Here is a 20,144-nt window from a genome sequence, read left to right as displayed (position 1 = left end):
GCTACATTTCAAGTCCCCCCCACCCCCGTGTGAATCAACCCCCAAAACATGAATCCTACATTTCCCATAATGCAAATGGGTAGCATATTATTTGTTAGACCGTCACTGTCCAGTAAACACGCACATCTTTTAAACTACACACTCCTACAAATTGTTAATAAGGACTGAAATAAACCACTACTAATACAAATATTTTCAGGAGTCATAGCCTACAATGCAGTAAAATTCAATTCTCTGCGTGTGAACCATATGAAAAAAAAAGGTCTGTGGCTCTAGGTGGTGCTACCGGACACGTTATTTTATCCAGGGTTTCCCTCTCGGCTACGTGACCATGTGGAGCACTCCCGATCACGGTGTAATATGTCTGAGCGGCAACACGTAGGAAGCACAGCCTGCTCGAGTTTTCATTTCAGCAGATTGTCAAACAAAACAAGACTGTGACTAATCTGTAGTTACACTGAGTAATCACCATGTTTTCCACTAGTGCTGGAGGAAAGTATCTACTCTGTTTTTAAAGAGATATACTGCAGGACATGTACACGTATGATATGTGGCGTATGTAAGATAAGATAATCCTTTATTAGGCCCACGATGATGACATTTACAGTGTTACAGCTGCAAAGTGGATAGCAACAATAGACAGAGGATCAATAAAAAAAAAGAACAATAAATATTAAGCAAGAACGCAAGAAATATGATCAGTAGGAAATAAGAAATTACGTTTAAGAAATATGTGTTTGACTGGCTTTAACATCTCAAAGCCTCAAAGAAAACACACACTGACACTTGATTCAACCTTTTACTTCCCCATCGTGCGGCTGCATCTTGACTCACCCTGTACTCAACCCTGTGTGTGTGTGAGAAGTCACAGCCCATCCACGACCAGTCTGTGACCTCTTCCCCTCACTGCAACCCACATTCCTCTGCAGTTGCTCCATCTGCTCTTCACCAACGACTCCACACACATGAGAAAGGCATAGACAAAATCTACATCCACCAATGTGTTCACGTGTGTTTTGAAGATGATGCTGAGGCTGAGGTCATCCGTAGGTCACCTTGTGATTGGTGGTTTAAGCCGTCTTTCCCATGTTGGTCTAGTACACCTTGTCAAATCCCATCTTAACTCTGGAAAGAAAAGAAAGAAACATTAACTATATACAATCAATTCATACATTTCTTCACAACCAAAATAAAGTGGTTCCAAAGATCTATTGTGTAGGACTGGATGTTATTATCCTTTAGTTATCTTTACTATGATAAACCATCTCATTACTGTCAAAAACCAGCAGTTTCAACAAAATGATGTCCGTTTTTTGTTTTGTTTTTTCGTCAGATTATTTTGCAGAGAAGCTGCTTGAAAACGTTCAGAGTGTATTTTAAGCCACTACTATCACACAATATCACATTATTTTACCAAATACATGGAATGCCTTATGTCTTATGTATTTTTATTGAAAGTGAAAATGACAAGAACTTAATGAAACCATTAAAAGAAATCCTCATAACTACTTATAAAACTATTTATAACATAACAATCTTATTAAAACTATTAACTATAAATTTAACAAAAAGCCAAAAATGTGTAGCATCTATACAAAATTATAACATAATATTTTCATTTTTGTGCATTTTGGGCCACTTTAGGAAAAGTCATCAAATTTCAGAGTAAAAGACATTTGTGGTAAAAAAAAAATTTGAATTATTTTTCCGTAATATTCACACGTTGCAAAGTTATCCAGCGAGCCGTATTGGACCCCTTGGTGGCCGGTTCTGGCCCATGGGGCCCATGGGGCCTTATGTTTGACACCCCTGCTCTACAGCCTACTTCAACTGGCTGAACCTTTGCTGTCCATGGTTGCTATGAACCATAGTATGAGGTCTGGTCTGAGGTTGGTTGGCCCAAGTCTGCCGCCAGCTTCCATTTGTGTGCCCCACCAGACCTCCAGCTAAGTGGGGCAAGAAAAGGTACATTTAATTGGGTTTCGCTAACTGATGACATAAATTGGGGAAAAGTTGATGAAAGAAGTCTTAAGACACAATAGACCTGCTTAAAGAAGATGGTGTCCAGGATATTAAGTTCACTCTACTCTGTGGAACGACTTGGTGTCTTTCAGCTTTTTGTTCCTGGCTGCTCTTTGGTCTCACAGCCAGGATCATTACTTTAAGTCTCATCAACCTTGTTTTCTGCAGCAGCAAGTGACTGTTTCCCACAAGAAAAACAAAACCCACTCTTGCATCAGAATGTGTAACAGCTACGTTTGCTGTTTAGTGCTGAGCAGGTGGTGTACAGTTGTTTTTTTAGAGCTAAAATGCTGAGCGGACCAAAACAGTAAAGTTGCGGCTGAACAGCAAAAAAATGAAGTGAAACTTACTGAGGAGAGCAGCACAGTCACTGATAATTATGTGCAGCTTCATATTGCACCTTTGATAGAAGAAAAGGAACAAAAAGAAAGAACATTATGAGACCAATGCATGTGAGAGACGGTAAGAATAATTCAAATGTAATTAAAAAAAAGATTTAGGATGTATATTAAAAATATTAAATTAAATTAAATAAAAAAAGAAAAACTAGATTAAAAAAGATTGAAAAGAAAAAAGAAAAATAATCAATAAAATAATAAAATGTAGTAATAGTAATATTAAATTAATATAAAATAAAGTAGAATACAATTTTAAAACCTCAAACCAATTAATTAAAAATAGAGTAAAAAGACGATAAACCATTTTTAATTAAAAGGCACACATCAATCCATGTGAATCTTATGACTGTCATATGGGACACTGAAACCTCAACAAGGTGCAGACAGCAGAGGATCCTTGGATTAGTGGAGAAACTGAAACAGTTGGGTTGCTGTTAAATTGAACAAATTGCAGAAAAATGGATGAGTTTGAATTCATGGGTCACTTTAGACAAACGTTTAACCTCAAATCACAAAGATTTCATTCTCAAGTCCCCGGTTTGTCGGTGTGTGTGTGTGTGTGTGTGTGTGTGTGTGTGTGTGTGTGTGTGTATGTGTGACCCTGCTTCTTACTTGGACCCTTCACACCTGCCATGCTCTCCAGGATACAAACCCTGGCTGCTCTCACTCCTCACTAGATGAGTAAGAGAAGCTGATAGTGTGGCAGCTACACTCTGGCCCACTCAACTAATTTCTGATCATCTCCGAATCCATTACCATGTGTTTGCAACTGATGCCTGTTTGTCTGCTGCTTCATTCTCCATCACAACATCCGTCAACCGTGCCAACTTGCCGTATCAGTTTCTCATTTCTGTCTCCAGCATCGTCTCATCCTCTTCTGAAGTGCATTCAAATGAATCCGTGAAACGTAATCTGCCTCTCAGTCTATGTTCTGCACTTGGGCCTGTTGTTAATACTGTTGTTTTTGTTTTTTTTGGCTTCATTTAATCTAAAAAATCAATAAAATAATAGAGGTTAATATATTTGTCTCCTGTGCAAAAATACATGTAAATATATGTATATGCAAATATGCAGGACTTTTTTTAAAAAATCCTGTGTGTTTGAATGACACATTTGAATGAAATGTTCTTAAGTGGTCACCAGAGAGGAACTGTGTAGTACTATCTGTTATGAAATGTTATACCACAACTGAGTAATTTCCCATCTGCGTGTCCCACAGAGAACTTTTCCTTGAAAAAACCTTCCTTGTACATTTGTCACCCTCAGTTTCCTCCCCCTTAAGTGACCTCAACCTCCTCCTTTGTTTATACTCTTCTCGGATGAACTGAGCACCGACTTAAGTAATTTGACTGAACTGATGGAACTCAATATGATATTGAACTTTTGTGTGTAATTTAATCCACCTATCCATTTTCTATACCAAGCATCCTCTAGAGCAGGGGTGTCAAACTCATTTTTGTTCAGGGGCCACATACAGCCCAGTTCGACCATTAAAACCATTGCATAATAATGTACAAACAATATCATATATATTATAACTTTACTATAATAAACTATCTATTTACAAAACAGATTGCTTTTATTTTGCTCAGAAGCTACTGATTGACAACATTTTGCACACTGTTTAATATATGAATATTTTAAATATGACCATTATATGTATTCATTCATGGTCAGGATGGATAAACCTCTGAAGCGGCAGAAAATTTGGAATTACTTTCCCACAATTTTCATACTTGGCAACGTTATCCAGTGTGATTGGACTCCGCAGGCCGAATTTTTGACACACCTACTGTAGAGGGTCGCGGGCAGCTGGAGCCAGTCTCAGCTGACATTGGTTGGCAGGGTTCAATCACAAGGCACACCTGCAGGCAATGTAGAGTCACACAGATTAACCTAACTTGCATGTTTTTGTCCAATTTAAGTCTCCCTGAAACAATATGAGGTTTTTGTTCCTGTGAGTGTATGCGGGCCTGTGTTTGACTCATATAAACACACCGCCTCTATCACCACACTGTACTTAAAGAACTTAAGAAAGAATAACTCTTTTCAGTAAGATAAGTTGCACAGTGCAGCTGGTGCTACAGTCCAAGGCAAATAATAAGAAATACAAAGTAATACAGGGAATGAGAAACTGAAAATGTTCTAAGAATCACTTTGTACGTATCTAAGTATTCTGATTTAACTTAGGCATGTTTTAACTGGCCCTGTGACTCACTATTATCAGAAAAGCAGCTGTTCCATTTCCTGCTTTGAAATCCACAAGGATTTCACAATCTGTATGAGGTCTGGCAGCAAATGGATTTATTTTTAAAGGGCTGAGTACTTCCATAGAACTCGACACTTTCTTTTTTTCCCGTTGAAGTCTCTGCCTTCATTGCTTACAAATGAAAACAAGACCAGTGTAAGATCTAGAGCAAGCTTCTCATGTGAGTTGTTGGTGGCATTTCTACGATGAATCTACTGAATCCATGAAGAGTTGTTGACAAGTTTAAAGTTCACCACAGTCATTTTTAAGGAGGATAACAATGATCACATGGATGTTACTGTTCTCACTGTTCTCTGAGAGTACGCAAGATGGAAATGTAGGACATAATGGTGAGTATATCATCTTCTAACTATACAAGTATAAAGATGATCTAATATTATTGAGACTTTTAAGGAATATCAGTGAATTAACAATACTAATTGCATCAGACTTGAGAGAAGACAATGGTTGCTAGTACTTGTATGCATTGACTGTAGATTGTTAATGCTTACATGCATTTGCAGCATTTACTGTAATAATAATTGGACTTTTTAAACAGATTTTTGGTTCTAAGAGTGTGCTTTTGGTTTCTGTAACTTGTATGACATGTTGTTTGTTGTGTGTATGTGTTACTGTTGTGTGTAAGGAGAGCAGCAAAGTAAGAATTTCATTGCATTGTCTGGACCTCTGTGTGTTTACCATGCATATGACAATAAATCTCTTTATCTCTTTATCTTATTGGCAATATGAATACAGTATATTTAAGACTGCTTAAGATGTACCATCATGCAGTGAACTGCGATTCCGTCATAGACCACCTCGGCTAAAACTTTGTAAATGTACACAAAGATCAGGGTTGTAGCCAGGAATTCATTTTGGGGTGTCCAACGGAGGTGGACGAAAGGTCTTCAAGATCATTTAAGATTCATTATATTAAGTTGATTCACGTGTTCTTCTTCTCATTCTGACCTTCTGTTGGTCCACCTATGTTTTTGCAATCTGGCCCGAATTGCTGTTTTTACGATCTTCTCAACAAACTTAGCAATGGCCATTTCCACACACAAGCCATTATTACACTTCTTATCCACACAACTAATGCAAACAGATAGCTTCTCATTTCCAGTGAACAAAAAGCCCATAGACAGATGTAAGATTTATATCTACAAAAAAAACAACTGCCTACACTGGAAATCAGATAGCTCCTATTAAAGAGAGAGCGTTAGGGTTAGGGTTAGGGTAAGGGTAAGGGTTAGGGTTCTCATGGGTTTTATAAGATTATAGGGCATCCTCAGCATTAGTTTAGAAATAGTAATTTTTAAAAAAATAGTTTTTTTGCCATCACCAGGACTTATAGACCTGTCACTAGACATTGTTCCTGCTTTTGTTTCTATTGTTATCCAGCCGCTTTGGAGAGAAATTCCATGGAGCTACATTTTGGCATCCTTTAAGAGGAAGTACGTAATCAAATTCCAGCTACTGGCGGGGGGAGAGGTGGGTACCCACATTGGTGTCGCCTGTAATTGAACAAGCAGTTGTCGCTCGAGTTTGGTCAAGTATTATCACATCTCAACCTCAAGAAACACAACAACATAGCAGTAACCGCCTTTTGACTTCTGTGTGTACATAAATAAGGACTTTTGAATTGTTTTAAGGCTAAGATTGTTCTTAGTTTTAAAAAAATTCTAAAGTCCTTATTTATGGAGAGCACATTTTGGACAACCCCTCCCTGAGCTACTACATTATCATGGTGGAGGGGTTTGAGTGTCCCAATGACCCCAGGAGCTCCGTTGTCGGGGGCTTTATGCCCCTGTTAGGGTCACCCAAGGCAAACAGGTCCGGGGGGAGGGACCAGACAAAGCGTAGCTCACAAAAACCCCTTATGATGAACAATATATATGGTCCTTGGTTTCCCTTGCCCGGACGCGGGTCACCGGGGCCCCCCCCTGGAACCAGGCCTGGGGGTGGGGCTCGATGGCGAGCGCCTGGTGGCCGGGCCTGCACCCATGGGGCCCGGCCGGGCACAGCCCAAAGAGGCAACGTGGGACCCCCTTCCCGTGGGCTCACCACCCGTAGGAGGGGCCAAAGGGGTCGAGTGCAGTGTGAGCTGGGCAGCAGCCGAAGGCGGGGACCTTGGCGGTCCGATCCTCGGCTGCAGAAGCTCTAGGGACATTCCATGTCCCTAGAGCTCTAGGGACATGGAATGTCACCTCTCTGGCGGGGAAGGAGCCTGCGGCCGACCGGTCTTGTGGCCGCAAGGTGGTCGGTGCCTGTCGTGGCGGCAATACTCGAACCCGCTGGTAGACACCGGCGGTGAGGTTCGCCCGGAGTTCCTCAAGGCCCTGGATGTTGTGGGGCTGGTCGAACCTCGGATTCAGGAGAAGCAATGTGGTTTTCGTCCGGGTCGTGGAACTGTGGACCAGCTCTACACCCTCTGCAGGATCCTTGAGGGTGCATGGGAGTTTGCCCAAACAGTCCACATGTGCTTTGTGGACTTGGAAAAGGCATTCGACCGTGTACCTCGGGTGGTCCTGTGGGTGGTTCTCCGGGAGTACGGGGTATCGGACCCCCTGATACAGGCCGTCCGTTCCCTGTACGACCGGTGTCAGAGCTTGGTCCGCATAGCTGGTAGTAAGTCGGACTCGTTTCCGGTGGGGGGTTGGACTCCTCCAGGGCTGCCCTTTGTCACCGATCCTGTTCATAATTTTTATGGACAGGATTTCGAGGCGCAGCCAGGGCGTTGAGGGGTTCCGGTTTGGTGACCTCAGGATTGGGTCACTGCTTTTTGCAGATGAAATGGTCCTGTTGGTTTCATCAGACCGTGACCTCCAACTCTCACTGGATAGGTTCGCTGCCGAGTGTGAAGCGGCCGGGATGAGAATCAGAACCTCCAAATCCTAGTCCATGGTCCTCAGCCGGAAAAGGGTGGAGTGCACCCTCCGGGTCGGGGATGAGATCCTGCCCCAAATGGAGGAGTTCAAGTACCTCGGGATCTTGTTCATTTACCAGTCAATCTTCGTTCCTACCCTCACCTATGGTCATGAGCTTTGGGTAGTGACCGAAAGAACGAGATCGCGGGTACAAGCGGCCGAAATGAGCTCCCTCCGTAGGGTGGCTGGGCTCTCCCTTAGAGATAGGGTGAGAAGCTCGGTCATCCGGGAGGAGCTCGGAGTAGACCCGCTGCTCCTCCGCGTTGAGAAGAGCCAGATGAGGTGGCTCGGGCATCTAGTTAGGATGCCTCCCGGACGCCTCCCGGGTGAGGTTTTCAGGGCACGTCCCACCGGTAGGAGACACGCTGGAGAGACTATGTCTCTCGGCTGGCCTGGGAACGCCTCGGGATCCCCCGGGAAGAGCTGGACAGAGTGGCTGGGGAGAGGGAAGTCTGGGTTTCCCTGCTTAGGCTGCTCCCCCCGCGACCCAACCCGGGATAAGCGGAAAGAAGATGGATGGATGGATGGACATTTTGGACAAATGGCCACATCTGTCCTCTTGTTGCATTCTTAATGATGTATGTTCGAAGTTTGCCCCCCTCCCAGTTTGTAAAATGCAATAGTAAAGACTGTGGACATGTTTCTTTTTTTGCTTTAGACAATATTCACTTAAGATAACAAGGCAAGGCAAGGCTGCCTTTAGATAACAATGGTTGTTTTCAATGAATTACAGCTCAGACACTGTTCTGCCCACTGATACAAAAACACATTTCTCTTCCTATCTTTCTTCATATTGCTCTAACTACTTAACTACTATGACCACAAATAGTGAAGTGCAGTTTTATGGCCAGCTATTTGTATTGTATTTGTGTGAACTTTTGTTAATGCCTCTGAGCACATTATGAGCAAACATTTGAAACAATTTTAGTGGAAGACAAAAGATGTAATAATGTCAAAATATTGATTTTATGACATATTTAGCATGTATTAGAGATGAACAATTAAAACACAGACGCAAGATTAAAAGTGGGAAAAAGTCATTTTCATTTCACAGTGTCTTTACATTTTGAGTATTGACAACACATGTAAATAGTTCAACCCCATAACAATAGAGCTGATATTTACAATCTAATTTATTTGGAATATTTCCTGATGGCCGCCTCACTATTGTTTGATTGCTGTGCAAGGTAAAGTAGGTCCTTTAAACTACTACTATGGACATTTTTCTACAGGTGTCTTGCATTGTGAACCTCAGAATATGACGCTAACCACCCCTGACCAGAAGATCCTGTTAACATGGGGAGACGACCCTGAATGCTTAGGAGTACATGACGTGCTGATGTATGAGCTGGTGGTGCTCATAGCAAAGGAGCAAGTACACAATGTAAGAGTTGATTTCTGTTTTCCGATAACCTCAATTTTTAGAATAGCCAAACCAACATACCTCTAATTTTGCTGTGAAAACATTTTAGGATCAAGTTACTGTAACACCTGGCCAAATAGGATTTAATCACTCCTGGAACTGGACACCTGATTTGCCATTGAAGTATGCTTCCCATTCAGTCAGGCTCAGATCCCGATACAAAAACTATACAAGTCAATGGAAACAGGAACAGACATCAACAGGTTAATATCCAGCTTTCTTAACTTCATAATTAGATCCTCAAAAATATTTTAGGTGTCATTCTCACACATTTGACATGTCATGGTACTCCTTCAGATGCTTATTGTGTTCTAATATTGTGCTTTTTGCAGGGACAAATATCCCTAAAAGTATAAAGGTTTTTCCACAGGACAGACTGTTTAAGGTTGGGAATAGAGTCACCTTCTACTGTGTTCTGCCGGTGGGGTATAGTTTTGACAAAATGTATCTAAGTCGGAATTTGGGCACTAACATGACAAACACCATGATCAACAATCAGACATACGCCTTGACTGTCAACCTGAGCAAGCCATCGCAAAAAAGCTGCGCTGATGTAAAATGTCAAGCACGAACAAATAACAGTAAAGATGATCATGGGGCTTGTGCTTATATTGGCTGTAAGTATGGTTTAGTATTCAGTTGAATTTTGAGATTTTGGAAACTGATGTACATTTTTTAAAAACATGCTGGCTGCTCCTTTGTGTGTTTTTTTTGATGACGCTTACCTCAGACATACCCGGTGATAACAATCTTCACTGTGAAACCCGTGATCTGCAGTCAGTTGAATGCCTGTGGACTGTGGGAAACGACACATACCTTGGCAACAAAGGTCCAACTGCTTATCATCTACTTGGAAGGTATAATGAAATCACACTGCTTGATGTGGCCATAATTTGTAGTACAGAAGCAAAAAAAAATGCTGTAAGGTTTTGATTCTTATAAGAATACCTGATTGTGAGATTTATGTGGAAATGCAAATATCACTGAATTTAAAGGATTGACATGTTTACTTTGAAACTCATCTCTCAGAATTTATGTAGCTTGAATTCCTCTCTTGTGCAAAAACTTGATTTTAAGTATGTTTTCTCAGCGTTCATAAATTCAGATAAAATAACTTCCATTGTGTCAAATTTTCAAACAAGAAAAAGAAGCTATCAGGGGCTAAAACAGATATGATGACAACTATGATGACAGCAGCACCGTCATATCTGTACATGACGGTGCTGCTGTCGTCATAGTTGCATAGTTTTATGAGCTGGTGACTTGCTTGCTGTAATAGTAACATAATATCACTCTTCATGCTGCCCTTAGAGTCATGACATTTGATCTTGAAGCAAACATTACTCTGACTTTGAGACAGCTTTTGCCAGCATCTTTTCTTTGGATGGCAACTCCATGAAGTTGTTCAAAACACAAAAAATGTGAACTGAAATAGTTGACAGGCTCACTTTGACATAAAGTTAGATATGAATAAGCCTGTTGCCTAACTAACTGCAGTATAGGCATAGTGCTTTGAACATCATCATTAGCATGCTAACATGCTAACAACCACAATACTTATGTACTGATGTTAGTAGTTATAGAAGTTTTTGTTAAAATTTGCTCATAAGCTCTAAAGATGTAAAACTGAGAGTAATGTGAGTGGTTAGTTTAACAGTTAAAAGGTGAACGAGTCACCAAAGCCAATAGGCTTCATCCTCTTTATTACTGCAATACTTAATCAAGTACTTATAATACTTTTTCATTAAGGACCTTTACTTGTAATGGAGTATTTTTTACATTGTTGTATTGCTACTTTTACTGAAGTAAAGGTTCTGAATCTTTCTTCCACCACTGTTTAGTGTATATATTGGAGGTGTAGACCCGGTAGGCTGTTCATTTATGTGAAAGGAAATAACTGAGCAATTGTATTGAACTAAAATGTATATTCTCCTGGTATTTATTATTCAGGAAATGTGCAGATGGGTCTATGGGGAGATGCTCTCAAAAAGTACAAGTTAGTGTCGGTGAGCGGAACTGGACTTTAACAGCACGAAATCCGCTTGGCACAGTGGAGCTCACACACAGGGTAGACCTTACTAAAAGAGGTGAGAGGAAAGAAATGCTTGTCAGATTAGGAGTTTCTGTTTTTAATGATTGAGTTCTGCTGATTATTATTTGTTTTTTTATTTCAGTGCACATGTTTGCTCCAGAAAGAGTGAACGCTTCAGTTGTGAATTCCAGAAATGTCAGTCTGGAGTGGGGATGGAAAGTTCAACTATACAATAATCTCAATATCACATGCCAAGTAAACGTTAGCAATGGTGAAGTAAACGCCATAGTGAGTTGACAAAGCAATGAGGGTGATACGTCTGCAAGGTTTTTAAATTACAATTATTTTCTGAAGTATTCCATATATAACAACTTGCGTGTCCATATTGTGTTCCCAGAGTGAAAACTTTGGAATCGGCCTCAATTTTGCAGTTTCGGATGACTTGATACCATATTGGACGTACACAGCGACGGTACGATGTAGAACAACTCAACATTCCTGGAAATGGAGTGAGTGGAGCTCAAGTATCACGTTCAGTACAATGGCTGATGGTAGGTATTAAACAAAAGTAACAACAAACTTGTAACCTAGATTTGCAATTTCATAGATATTTTTCACATTTTCTGGTTGTTTCTTTTTGCCCCACAGTTCCAGATGCTCTTGATGTGTGGATGCATAGGATGGATAACCAAACCATAATCACTTGGAAAGTAAGTTGGGTGATTGGCTACCATTTTGTAATAAGGCACAATAGATCAGTGATAAGTTATTAATTAAGAATACATTTTGGGTTGCCATGTTGGGGAGTTTTTCCTTACCACTGTTGTTAAGTGGGAATGTTGGGGTCCTTACTTCATCCATACCACTAGAACTGATAAGAGAGGAGGCGGAATAGCTGTTTTCTTCTCTGATATCTATAGCTGCAAGGGTTTGAGTATCTTGCTATGTGTACATGCTAATGCTACAATTTTAATAATTACTGTTGGTCACAAAAGTCTAAATTGAGCTTTCTTGATTCATTCTCTGAGTTACTGTCTAAGGTCTCCACTAAGTATGATTAATTATCTCAGGAGTTTTTCATATTCATGCTGACAATCAAAAATACCCTGATGCTAGAAACTTACTTAGCCTACTGAAACATTTGACCTGACTCAGCATGTTTCTGGACACACTCACAATAAGGGGCATGCTCTGGACTAGTTATATAAAAAGACTTAATATTACTCTACCCTGTGTCATGGATGTTGCTATCTCAGATCACTGTTTCATATTCTTTGACGTGTCTGCTATGATTGAAACCTTTAAGAAAGATGTTAATGAGTTGTGTTTGTTCATAGCATCACCAACTGAGTATGTTTTGATCAACTTCAGCTCAAAAATACAAAATGACATTAGTAGATGATTCACAACTATACATATCCCTATCTCCTGATGACCTAGATCCCATTCCCTGAGTCAACAACAAAGATACTCATCTTCGGTGCAAAGACATGGAGACAGAAAATTGCAGCTCATCTCAGTTCTCTGTCACTAGAGAGCAAAAGTGAAACTATACATTTGAGTGTAATCATAGAAATTGATCTAAACTTTAAGAACCATATCAATCATATCACAAGATCAGCCTTTTATTGTCTAAAATCATTTCAAAACTGAGGGGCTTTCTGTGTCTATCAGACTCTGAGAAACGAATCCATGCATTTATAACAAGTAGAATAGACTACTGTGGTGGTCTATTCACTATCTGTGCAGTTAAAAAGTCTGGGCACATTGCACCTGTTCTTAAATCTCTGCACTAGCTCCAAAACCATAATCGATTTTAAAATTCTGCTACTTGGATACAAAGCTCTAAATGGCCTTATACCCTACCCTTGTAAACCTAGTATATAACACATGCTAATTAGATACAAACAAACAAGAACTCAAGTAGTATGCCCCAAGTAGATGGAACACCCCGAAAAAGGACCTGTGAGAGGCGCCCATATTGAACATTTGTAAAAGCACACAATAGTAATTTTACAATAGTCTATGGTTAAGTTCTTGTTTGTGTGTGTGTGTGTGTGTGTGTGTGTGTGTGTGTGTGTGTGTGTGTGTGTGTGTGTGTGTGTGTGTGTTTTGTATATTTTGTATATTTTGAAATTTGTGTTACTTGTGATACTCGATGACTGCCCGAAACCCGTTAAAGCATACCATTGACCATTTGATCTCTGACCTTCTGGAAAAATGCTGTCCATATATTAACAACTTGTTAATAATACAGTTAGGACTTAGTGGATTGTTGTAAAAACACTTTATCCTTAACATATCAGGAGACAATTTACTGACTTTTGCTGATGGTATTGCCTGTTAGAGAGTGACATACCTGTCACCTTTAATATTATATTTAATATTATTTGCAGACTAACAGGCTTATTGTTGCACGTCACTACGCATCTTTTTTTCACCCCTGTTTTTCTGTCATATCTCTCTTTTCTCAAAGAAAACCAAAATTTGAAAAAAAAGAAAGAGAAAGACAGTCATTACCCTTTATTAATGACCTAATTAATTGATCAATAGCCTGAGGGATTTTTCACAATATGGCAACTGCCAAAAAAAATATCTTAAAACTAATCTGTAAAGCATACATTCACTAATTAAGTCATTAGTTACAACTCATAAACTAATTTAAATACCTTATTAAAAAGTGGTCCTGGGGATGGTCTCCATAAGCAACCCTGTCTCCTAGAAATTAATTTATGTACCATTGAATTGAATTTCTTGGAGACAAGGTTGCCATAAGCGTGCTATGCCAGGTAACTAAAGTCGTGATGTTATCTCTTCACAGATGCTACAGGCCAACCAGAGCCATGGACTCATTATAGATCATGAAGTAACGTGGGCACACACCAAGACCCCAGAGAGAAAAAACAGAACCAAAGTGGATCTCCCTAAGGACAGTCTTGCACTCAGTCTGAACACCAAAGAAGAGTATATCATCGGTGTTACAGCTAGGAATATAAATGGTAGCTCTGCCCCAACAACCATCACTATCCCCACCGTCAATCCAGGTATGAAGCTAACAAAGATCGACACATTACTGTTAGGGAACAATTCAGGCCTTTAACCTGCAGTAAATATTTCTGGCCACTATGGGGCAGCGCAACAAGATGTAAACACAAAATTAACATATTTCACCTTGTGAAGAGATGTGTTAGCAAACATTTGTCTCTGTATAAATCCAGCAAACAGAGTGAACACTTCTAGGATCCTTGGCAGTGATGGTGGCTTCAACCTTTCCTGGTCAGTCAGTCCTACAGCCAGCTGTGGCTACATAGTGGACTGGTGTCCTGTCTCAGGAGAGTGCAGAGTGGAGTGGCTCAAAGTCCCTCCCAGTGAAACTAATGCCAATATATTTTCAAGTTAGTCCTATTATTTGACTTCCAAACAGTTACAGCTGTGTAACAAGACATTTTTTGGTCTTACAATACAATATTTTTGTCATATCTTCACACCAGAAAACTTCAAAGATGGAGTGCGCTACTCGTCGTCCATATATGCCTGCACCCAGGGAGCTCCAGTGCTGCTAGAAAGAAAAGAAGGCTATGTCAGAGAGAAAAGTAAGCTTCAACTGTATGATGCATGCATGTGGTTAATGGTTATTATAATAAAGGTTTCAGTTTGTTCAACAGTGTTTCACCCATGTTATGCTTTGCCAGGAATACCAGAAGACCTGTTTAAACCATTGAATTGGACACAGGTTGGTTCAGATGTTGAGGTTTCCTGGAATCCTATATCTCTAAGAGAACAGACTGCTTTCATAAAGGGCTATATTCTGCATTGTTTGGACAACATGGACATCTGTAACAGGACAGGTATTGTCACATTCAATTATTTTCAGATGATAGACCATGAAAAATGCTTTGAGAGGTATATTCTCATTTTTAACTTTAAAGAGTGTTGCTCTTCAAAGTTAAAAATGAGAATATATCAACAGCTGATTATAATGTTTCTGCTGACCTCCAATGGTCTAACATTATCAATTTACTGCACTGTTTTGTCAAAGTTTTCACATTGGGATCTTGACATTAGACAACATTAAAGATAACAGTAAACATTCCAGTTGTGGGCCGTAAAACCATGAAAATGAAATTTGAAAAAAAAAAAAAAAAAAAAACGCGATAAAGCTCTGAGCTAAAGGAACTGCAGGTTCAAGTGATGATTCTAAAGATAGGAAAATTAAAAATAGGAAATAGAAATGTAACTTATGACGGTATATCAAAGTTCAATTTTGCAATTAGTGTTTATATTGTGTATATCACCCAGTCCTACCTACAGGTCAAAAGAACAAAAGCTACAACATAACAAAAGGGCTTTATGGTTAATATATGGAAACATGTCACTAGAATAGTTCAGTGGGACTTAGAGTGGCATTAAAACTCACATTATAAAAACTTTATCTATAACTATAGTTTTCGTATTAGTGGCCAGCAAGCTGATAATATATAAACAGTGGAAAAACAAAGACTCTGCATATCTGACAAATTTACAGTCTTTTTAGCATCAACTTCCCTCTTAGTGTTTCCCTGTTGAGCTGTGGTGGAAGTATAGTAACAAAAAGAGGAACTTTGGTACTAAAAACACTGTAACGTTGAAACATAGAAGATGAAGATTTGACTCATTTGGACGACTGAAGCTTCATATTAGCTTCAGATCAACTTTTAAATACATTTTAGCACAGAAGGTGGACTGTGGATTTTTTCCTCCATCACTTCCATTGTTAATGCATTATGAAGAGGATATTTTAATGGTCAGTATGAACAGGAAGAATGATTACAGCAAGAAAAACAGCTTTTATGTTCATCTGTGCGCCTGACTTTTGTTTGAAGGAAACATTGAAAAATTGTGAACATGTCACTTCAAACTCTTTCCCTTGGTTCAGATGACCCTGAGGCCACCAGCCTGACAGCAAGGAACCTTAAATACACTTCCTACAAATTCATAGTGAAGGCACAGACAGCGTTTGGAGAATGTGGGGATACAACCATTACTGCCACCTTGAATTCACAAAGTATGTTACTGTTTTTCTCTTTCCGACCAACATTCTTAAGTGTAGAAATCTGTGTTCATAAGTAAAACTAAATCAAACTAAATGAAATTTAAACACACATTTTTACTTTATTTGATTCACTCCTTCATCTGGGCTGTTTGTCTTATTTCACCAGCTGATTACTTGATTGAGATGGTCATGATAGCCTTGGTCGGAGTTTTTGGTCTCCTTTCCGTCACAGCTATACTTTGCTTCAGACACTGGACATGGTAAGCAAGCCATAGATTTTCTATCATTTGCTCAAGTGTTGCCTCTGATCATACGATTTGGACGATTGAATGTTGTTGTTGTATGGTTTTGCGTCCCTGCTTCATGGCTAAAAGATGTGTTCTTACACCCAACAGTATCAAACAAGAAGTCTATCCTCCAATCCCAAAGCCAGTGCTGAAGGACAAGTGGTTGACATCACTGGTAGGTTCTCAGAATTGTGTCTCCACTGATTTTACTCATCATTTACTACATTCTGAAAAAAATAACCCTGATTGTTGGAGCCATAATATAATTTTTTGTTTCTTGTTTTATTTTTGTTTTTTATTTTTTGTTTCTTTGTTATACTGAGGACCATATCTGTGTATATGGCGTGTTTGAAGAGTGGGTAGTGCATAGCACCGGAAATGCATATAGGTAAGCCCAGGTAATGAGCACAGGGTGTGTGAAGGGGAGGGCAGTGTTGAGACTGATGAATGGAAAACTTACCTGTAATGTCATATGGACTCAAAAGTTATACCTGTGCGAAGGTGAGCAAATAATAGAATGAAAATAAATGGGTCACAGATACACACCGTATTGGACATTGGTGTTTATTTTTGCAAAAAACACACGTCTGAACAAGTTCTCCCCGTTCACCCCTCAGAGGCCAAATGTAGTCTTGATTTAAAGACTCTACATTTAAGTCAAAAACTTGCCTTTAAGGAACTTGCCAGGATTGCCGTTCACAGGAACAGCTGACTGATTCAACGTCATCACTGGATTTCTGTGTTTCAAGTTGGATCGTTTGGACATTTTTTGTCGACCTGCACATAAACACCAATAAACCTCAATGCCCAACCTCCTCAATAAACACCAATGTCCAAGTGTGTATCTGTGAGTGCGGTGACCCATTTATTTTCATTCAATTATTTGCTCACCTTAGCACAGGTATAACTTTTGAGTCCATATGACATCACAGGAAAGTTTTCCATTCATCAGTTTCCTTCATCACAGTCATCCATTGATCACAAAGGAAAAGAGACGTCACGCTGCCACACTGCCACACTGTCTTCCCCTTCACACACCCTGTGCTCATTACCTGGGCTTACCTATGCATTTCCGGTGCTATGTACCATCCACTCTTCAAACACGTAAAAGTCAGAATGTTTCTGCTTTATATGCTTTGATTTTGATTATTTTCAGCCAGGCTAGCAGCATGGCTGTAGGGATGACAATGTCACTTTGTCAATCATTAGTCAGCCCACAACTTTTCACTGTTTCAGACTGAAATACGTCAATAACAGTTATGTAGCCTTGTCCCTTTGGTGTCCCCTTGACTTTTTATTTAGCATCATCAACAGGTCCAAATTTCAAATTGTCCAAAACTTCAGTTTATGTCTAATAATGAATAATGAAATAATGACATTCCCATCATCCTCAGTTGTACTTTATGCTTAGTGCTTAAATATTCTGGTAACATGCTAAACTAAGATAGTGAACATGGTAAATATTTCACCCGCTAAACATACCATAAGCATGTTAGCATTATCATTTTGAGCATGCTGGTGCTAGCATGTAGCTCAAAGTTCCACTGTGCATCAGATTCACAGAGCCACTACACATGATTTTAGACCAAGCAGTTTTCTGACATGAAAAAAATGCAGCACTCTCTCTCACTTGATTGGATACACAACACAGAGAGCGTCAGCAAAACAATGCAGTGTCACATGCAAAAAAGTTGAGCTTTGCTGAAACACAACATCCTCCAGCAAGGCGCAATGTTGGCCTTACATGCAATTGCACTTCCCTGGAGGATTACTTTTTAACCTGAATGGGTTTCTGCCATTAACCTAACACTCATAACCATAAAAGATGAAGACATTTCCACCACCATAACTTTCCAGAGTTGACTGTGGTACCTTAGAGAATACGCCAACCACCGTAGCCCCTTGTACTGTTATAACACAAAGCTGCTTTTGGTCTAAATGAAGGCTAAGTTTTGTTTTGTGTTGGCTCTTGTAAGTGGCCCCAACTTTCTGAAAGTACATCACTACATTGGTGGAATACCTTGTTGTAAATACAATTGAGGGTTACTACTTCCTACTAATTTGCATCTTTGGTTCAAAAGTTATCAGCATTTTTGTATACCCAGCTACCACTTATCTTATATGTGAATGTGAGTTTGCTTTTTGTTTTCCAGGGTAAACATAGTTGCCGTCCTCTTCGTGTGGATTTGTGTAACCACAGTGAAGTACAAATCATGGCCATTCCAGAGCCGCGCAGTATATCAGCTGCACCAATGAATGGTTGCGTTGGCCATGTTTTTACACAAACTCCAAAGGGTTACTACAACCAGCCCCTGAAGAATAGCACCACACCACCCCTCATTTTGCCCACTACCACCAACTGGTCAGGTTTACCATCGTCTCCATTCAGAAGTGTATTTGGTAACCCTTCATATGAACTGATAATGCGGTCTGAAGATCAGCAGACCAACTCAGGACCTGATTTTCATGAGGGGACACCTTTAGAGAGATGCTCCAGTGGATACCAATCTCAGAGTCTGACGAACCAGCTTCAAGAGGATCCGCAGACTCTGTTCTGTGACCCCACTTACATTTTGTTACCACATTCATCCAAATAGTTGCTGCATGCACACCTTACAAAGTATGTCATAACTGGGAAGGCAGATATAATAATGCTGCCAGAAACAGAAACTTGATGTGAGATAATATTATGTTACGCCTGACAGTGTTATTTCAAGCATATTATAATCTATGAAATGCAAGGCCAGTCTGCTGTTTTCTTTGGTATCTCAGTCAATCAATCTTTATTTGTATAGCACCAAATCACAACAAAGTTATCTCAAGGCACTTTACACATAGAGCAGGTTCTAAACCGTACTCTTCAGGTTTGAATTTTAAAGAGACCCAACATTCCCACATGAGCAGCACTTGGCGACAATGGCAAGAAAAAACTCCCTTTTAACAGGAAGAAACCTCGGGCAGAACCAGGCTCAAAGTGGGCGGCCATTTGCCTCGACCGGTTGGGGTTGAGAGGAGAGAGAGGAAGAATAAGAGAGAGAGAGAAGCACATTGAAAAGCTCATGGGAGTAATGTGATCTCTCTTTCTAGTTTTTGTCAGAACGTGTGCAGCTGCATTCTGGACCAGTTGGAGAGTCTTTAGAGACTTGTTAGGACAGCCTGATAATAATGAATTGCAATAATCCAGCCTAGAAGTAACAAATGCATGGACTAGCATCATTTTGAGACAGGATGTGTCTGATTTTTTAAATGTTACGCAGATGAAAATAGGCAGTCCTTGAAATTTGTTTTATATGGGAATTCTCAGGAAATATGAACATGAAATGTTGGTTTGTTCCTTTCTTCTTCCCTAGAATAGAGATGCTACAAATGTTCTAGGGCTCTTGTGGATAAATTGTAATGATGTTGACGACTTGTCCTCTACATGGCCCCACCACAGTTTGACCTTTTTAACATAGAGTGAAATGTTTGGATAACTATGGTGGTGGGATGGATTATTATCTTTGGTTGAGGCATTCATTTTCCCCACAGGACGAATCCTACTGACTTTGGTGATGTCTTAACTTTTCATCTGGCACCTCTGCGAAGTTGAAAGTTTCGATATTTATTGAAAATGTTTGATAACTGTTTGGATTGATTGGATTACTAAGAAATTTGGTTCAGGCACTCCTGATCCCCAGAGGATCAATTGTAATAACTTTGGTGGACCCCTGACCTTTCATCTAGCACCATCATCTGGTTTAGTACTCTGGTTTATTACCAAATACTTGTCAAACAA

The 20,144-nt window shown here is 39.8% G+C and overlaps 1 protein-coding gene across 1 annotated transcript; it reads left to right on the top strand.

Annotated features, from left to right (window-relative positions):
* Positions 1 to 4,719: 4,719 nt before the first annotated feature.
* Positions 4,720 to 19,110, top strand: LOC133994803 (leukemia inhibitory factor receptor-like). The gene is made up of 17 exons (XM_062433971.1): positions 4,720 to 5,018; positions 8,828 to 8,979; positions 9,068 to 9,221; positions 9,351 to 9,635; positions 9,749 to 9,875; positions 10,969 to 11,105; positions 11,193 to 11,338; positions 11,448 to 11,601; positions 11,699 to 11,760; positions 13,872 to 14,094; positions 14,269 to 14,445; positions 14,542 to 14,643; positions 14,743 to 14,898; positions 15,966 to 16,094; positions 16,249 to 16,342; positions 16,478 to 16,544; positions 18,523 to 19,110. Exons 1-17 carry the CDS (start codon positions 4,949 to 4,951, stop codon positions 18,964 to 18,966), a joined length of 2,679 nt encoding a protein of 892 aa, XP_062289955.1. The 5' UTR covers positions 4,720 to 4,948; the 3' UTR covers positions 18,967 to 19,110.
* Positions 19,111 to 20,144: the final 1,034 nt, after the last annotated feature.

The sequence above is a fragment of the Scomber scombrus genome, chromosome 15, assembly GCF_963691925.1.
Source record: "Scomber scombrus chromosome 15, fScoSco1.1, whole genome shotgun sequence".
In the NCBI taxonomy this organism is placed as follows: Eukaryota; Metazoa; Chordata; class Actinopteri; order Scombriformes; family Scombridae; genus Scomber; species Scomber scombrus.
Note: the sequence above shows the minus strand (reverse complement) of the source record. Positions and strands in the feature narration are given on the sequence as shown.

Excerpts from the sequence above, each read along its gene's own strand:
- LOC133994803 (XM_062433971.1), top strand. The coding sequence starts at position 4,949 with ATGATCACATGGATGTTACTGTTCTCACTGTTCTCTGAGAGTACGCAA. Across the intron at positions 9,636-9,748 it reads GGCTTGTGCTTATATTGGCT|ACATACCCGGTGATAACAAT; the intron begins GTAAGTATGGTT and ends CGCTTACCTCAG. Across the intron at positions 14,644-14,742 it reads AGGCTATGTCAGAGAGAAAA|GAATACCAGAAGACCTGTTT; the intron begins GTAAGCTTCAAC and ends ATGCTTTGCCAG.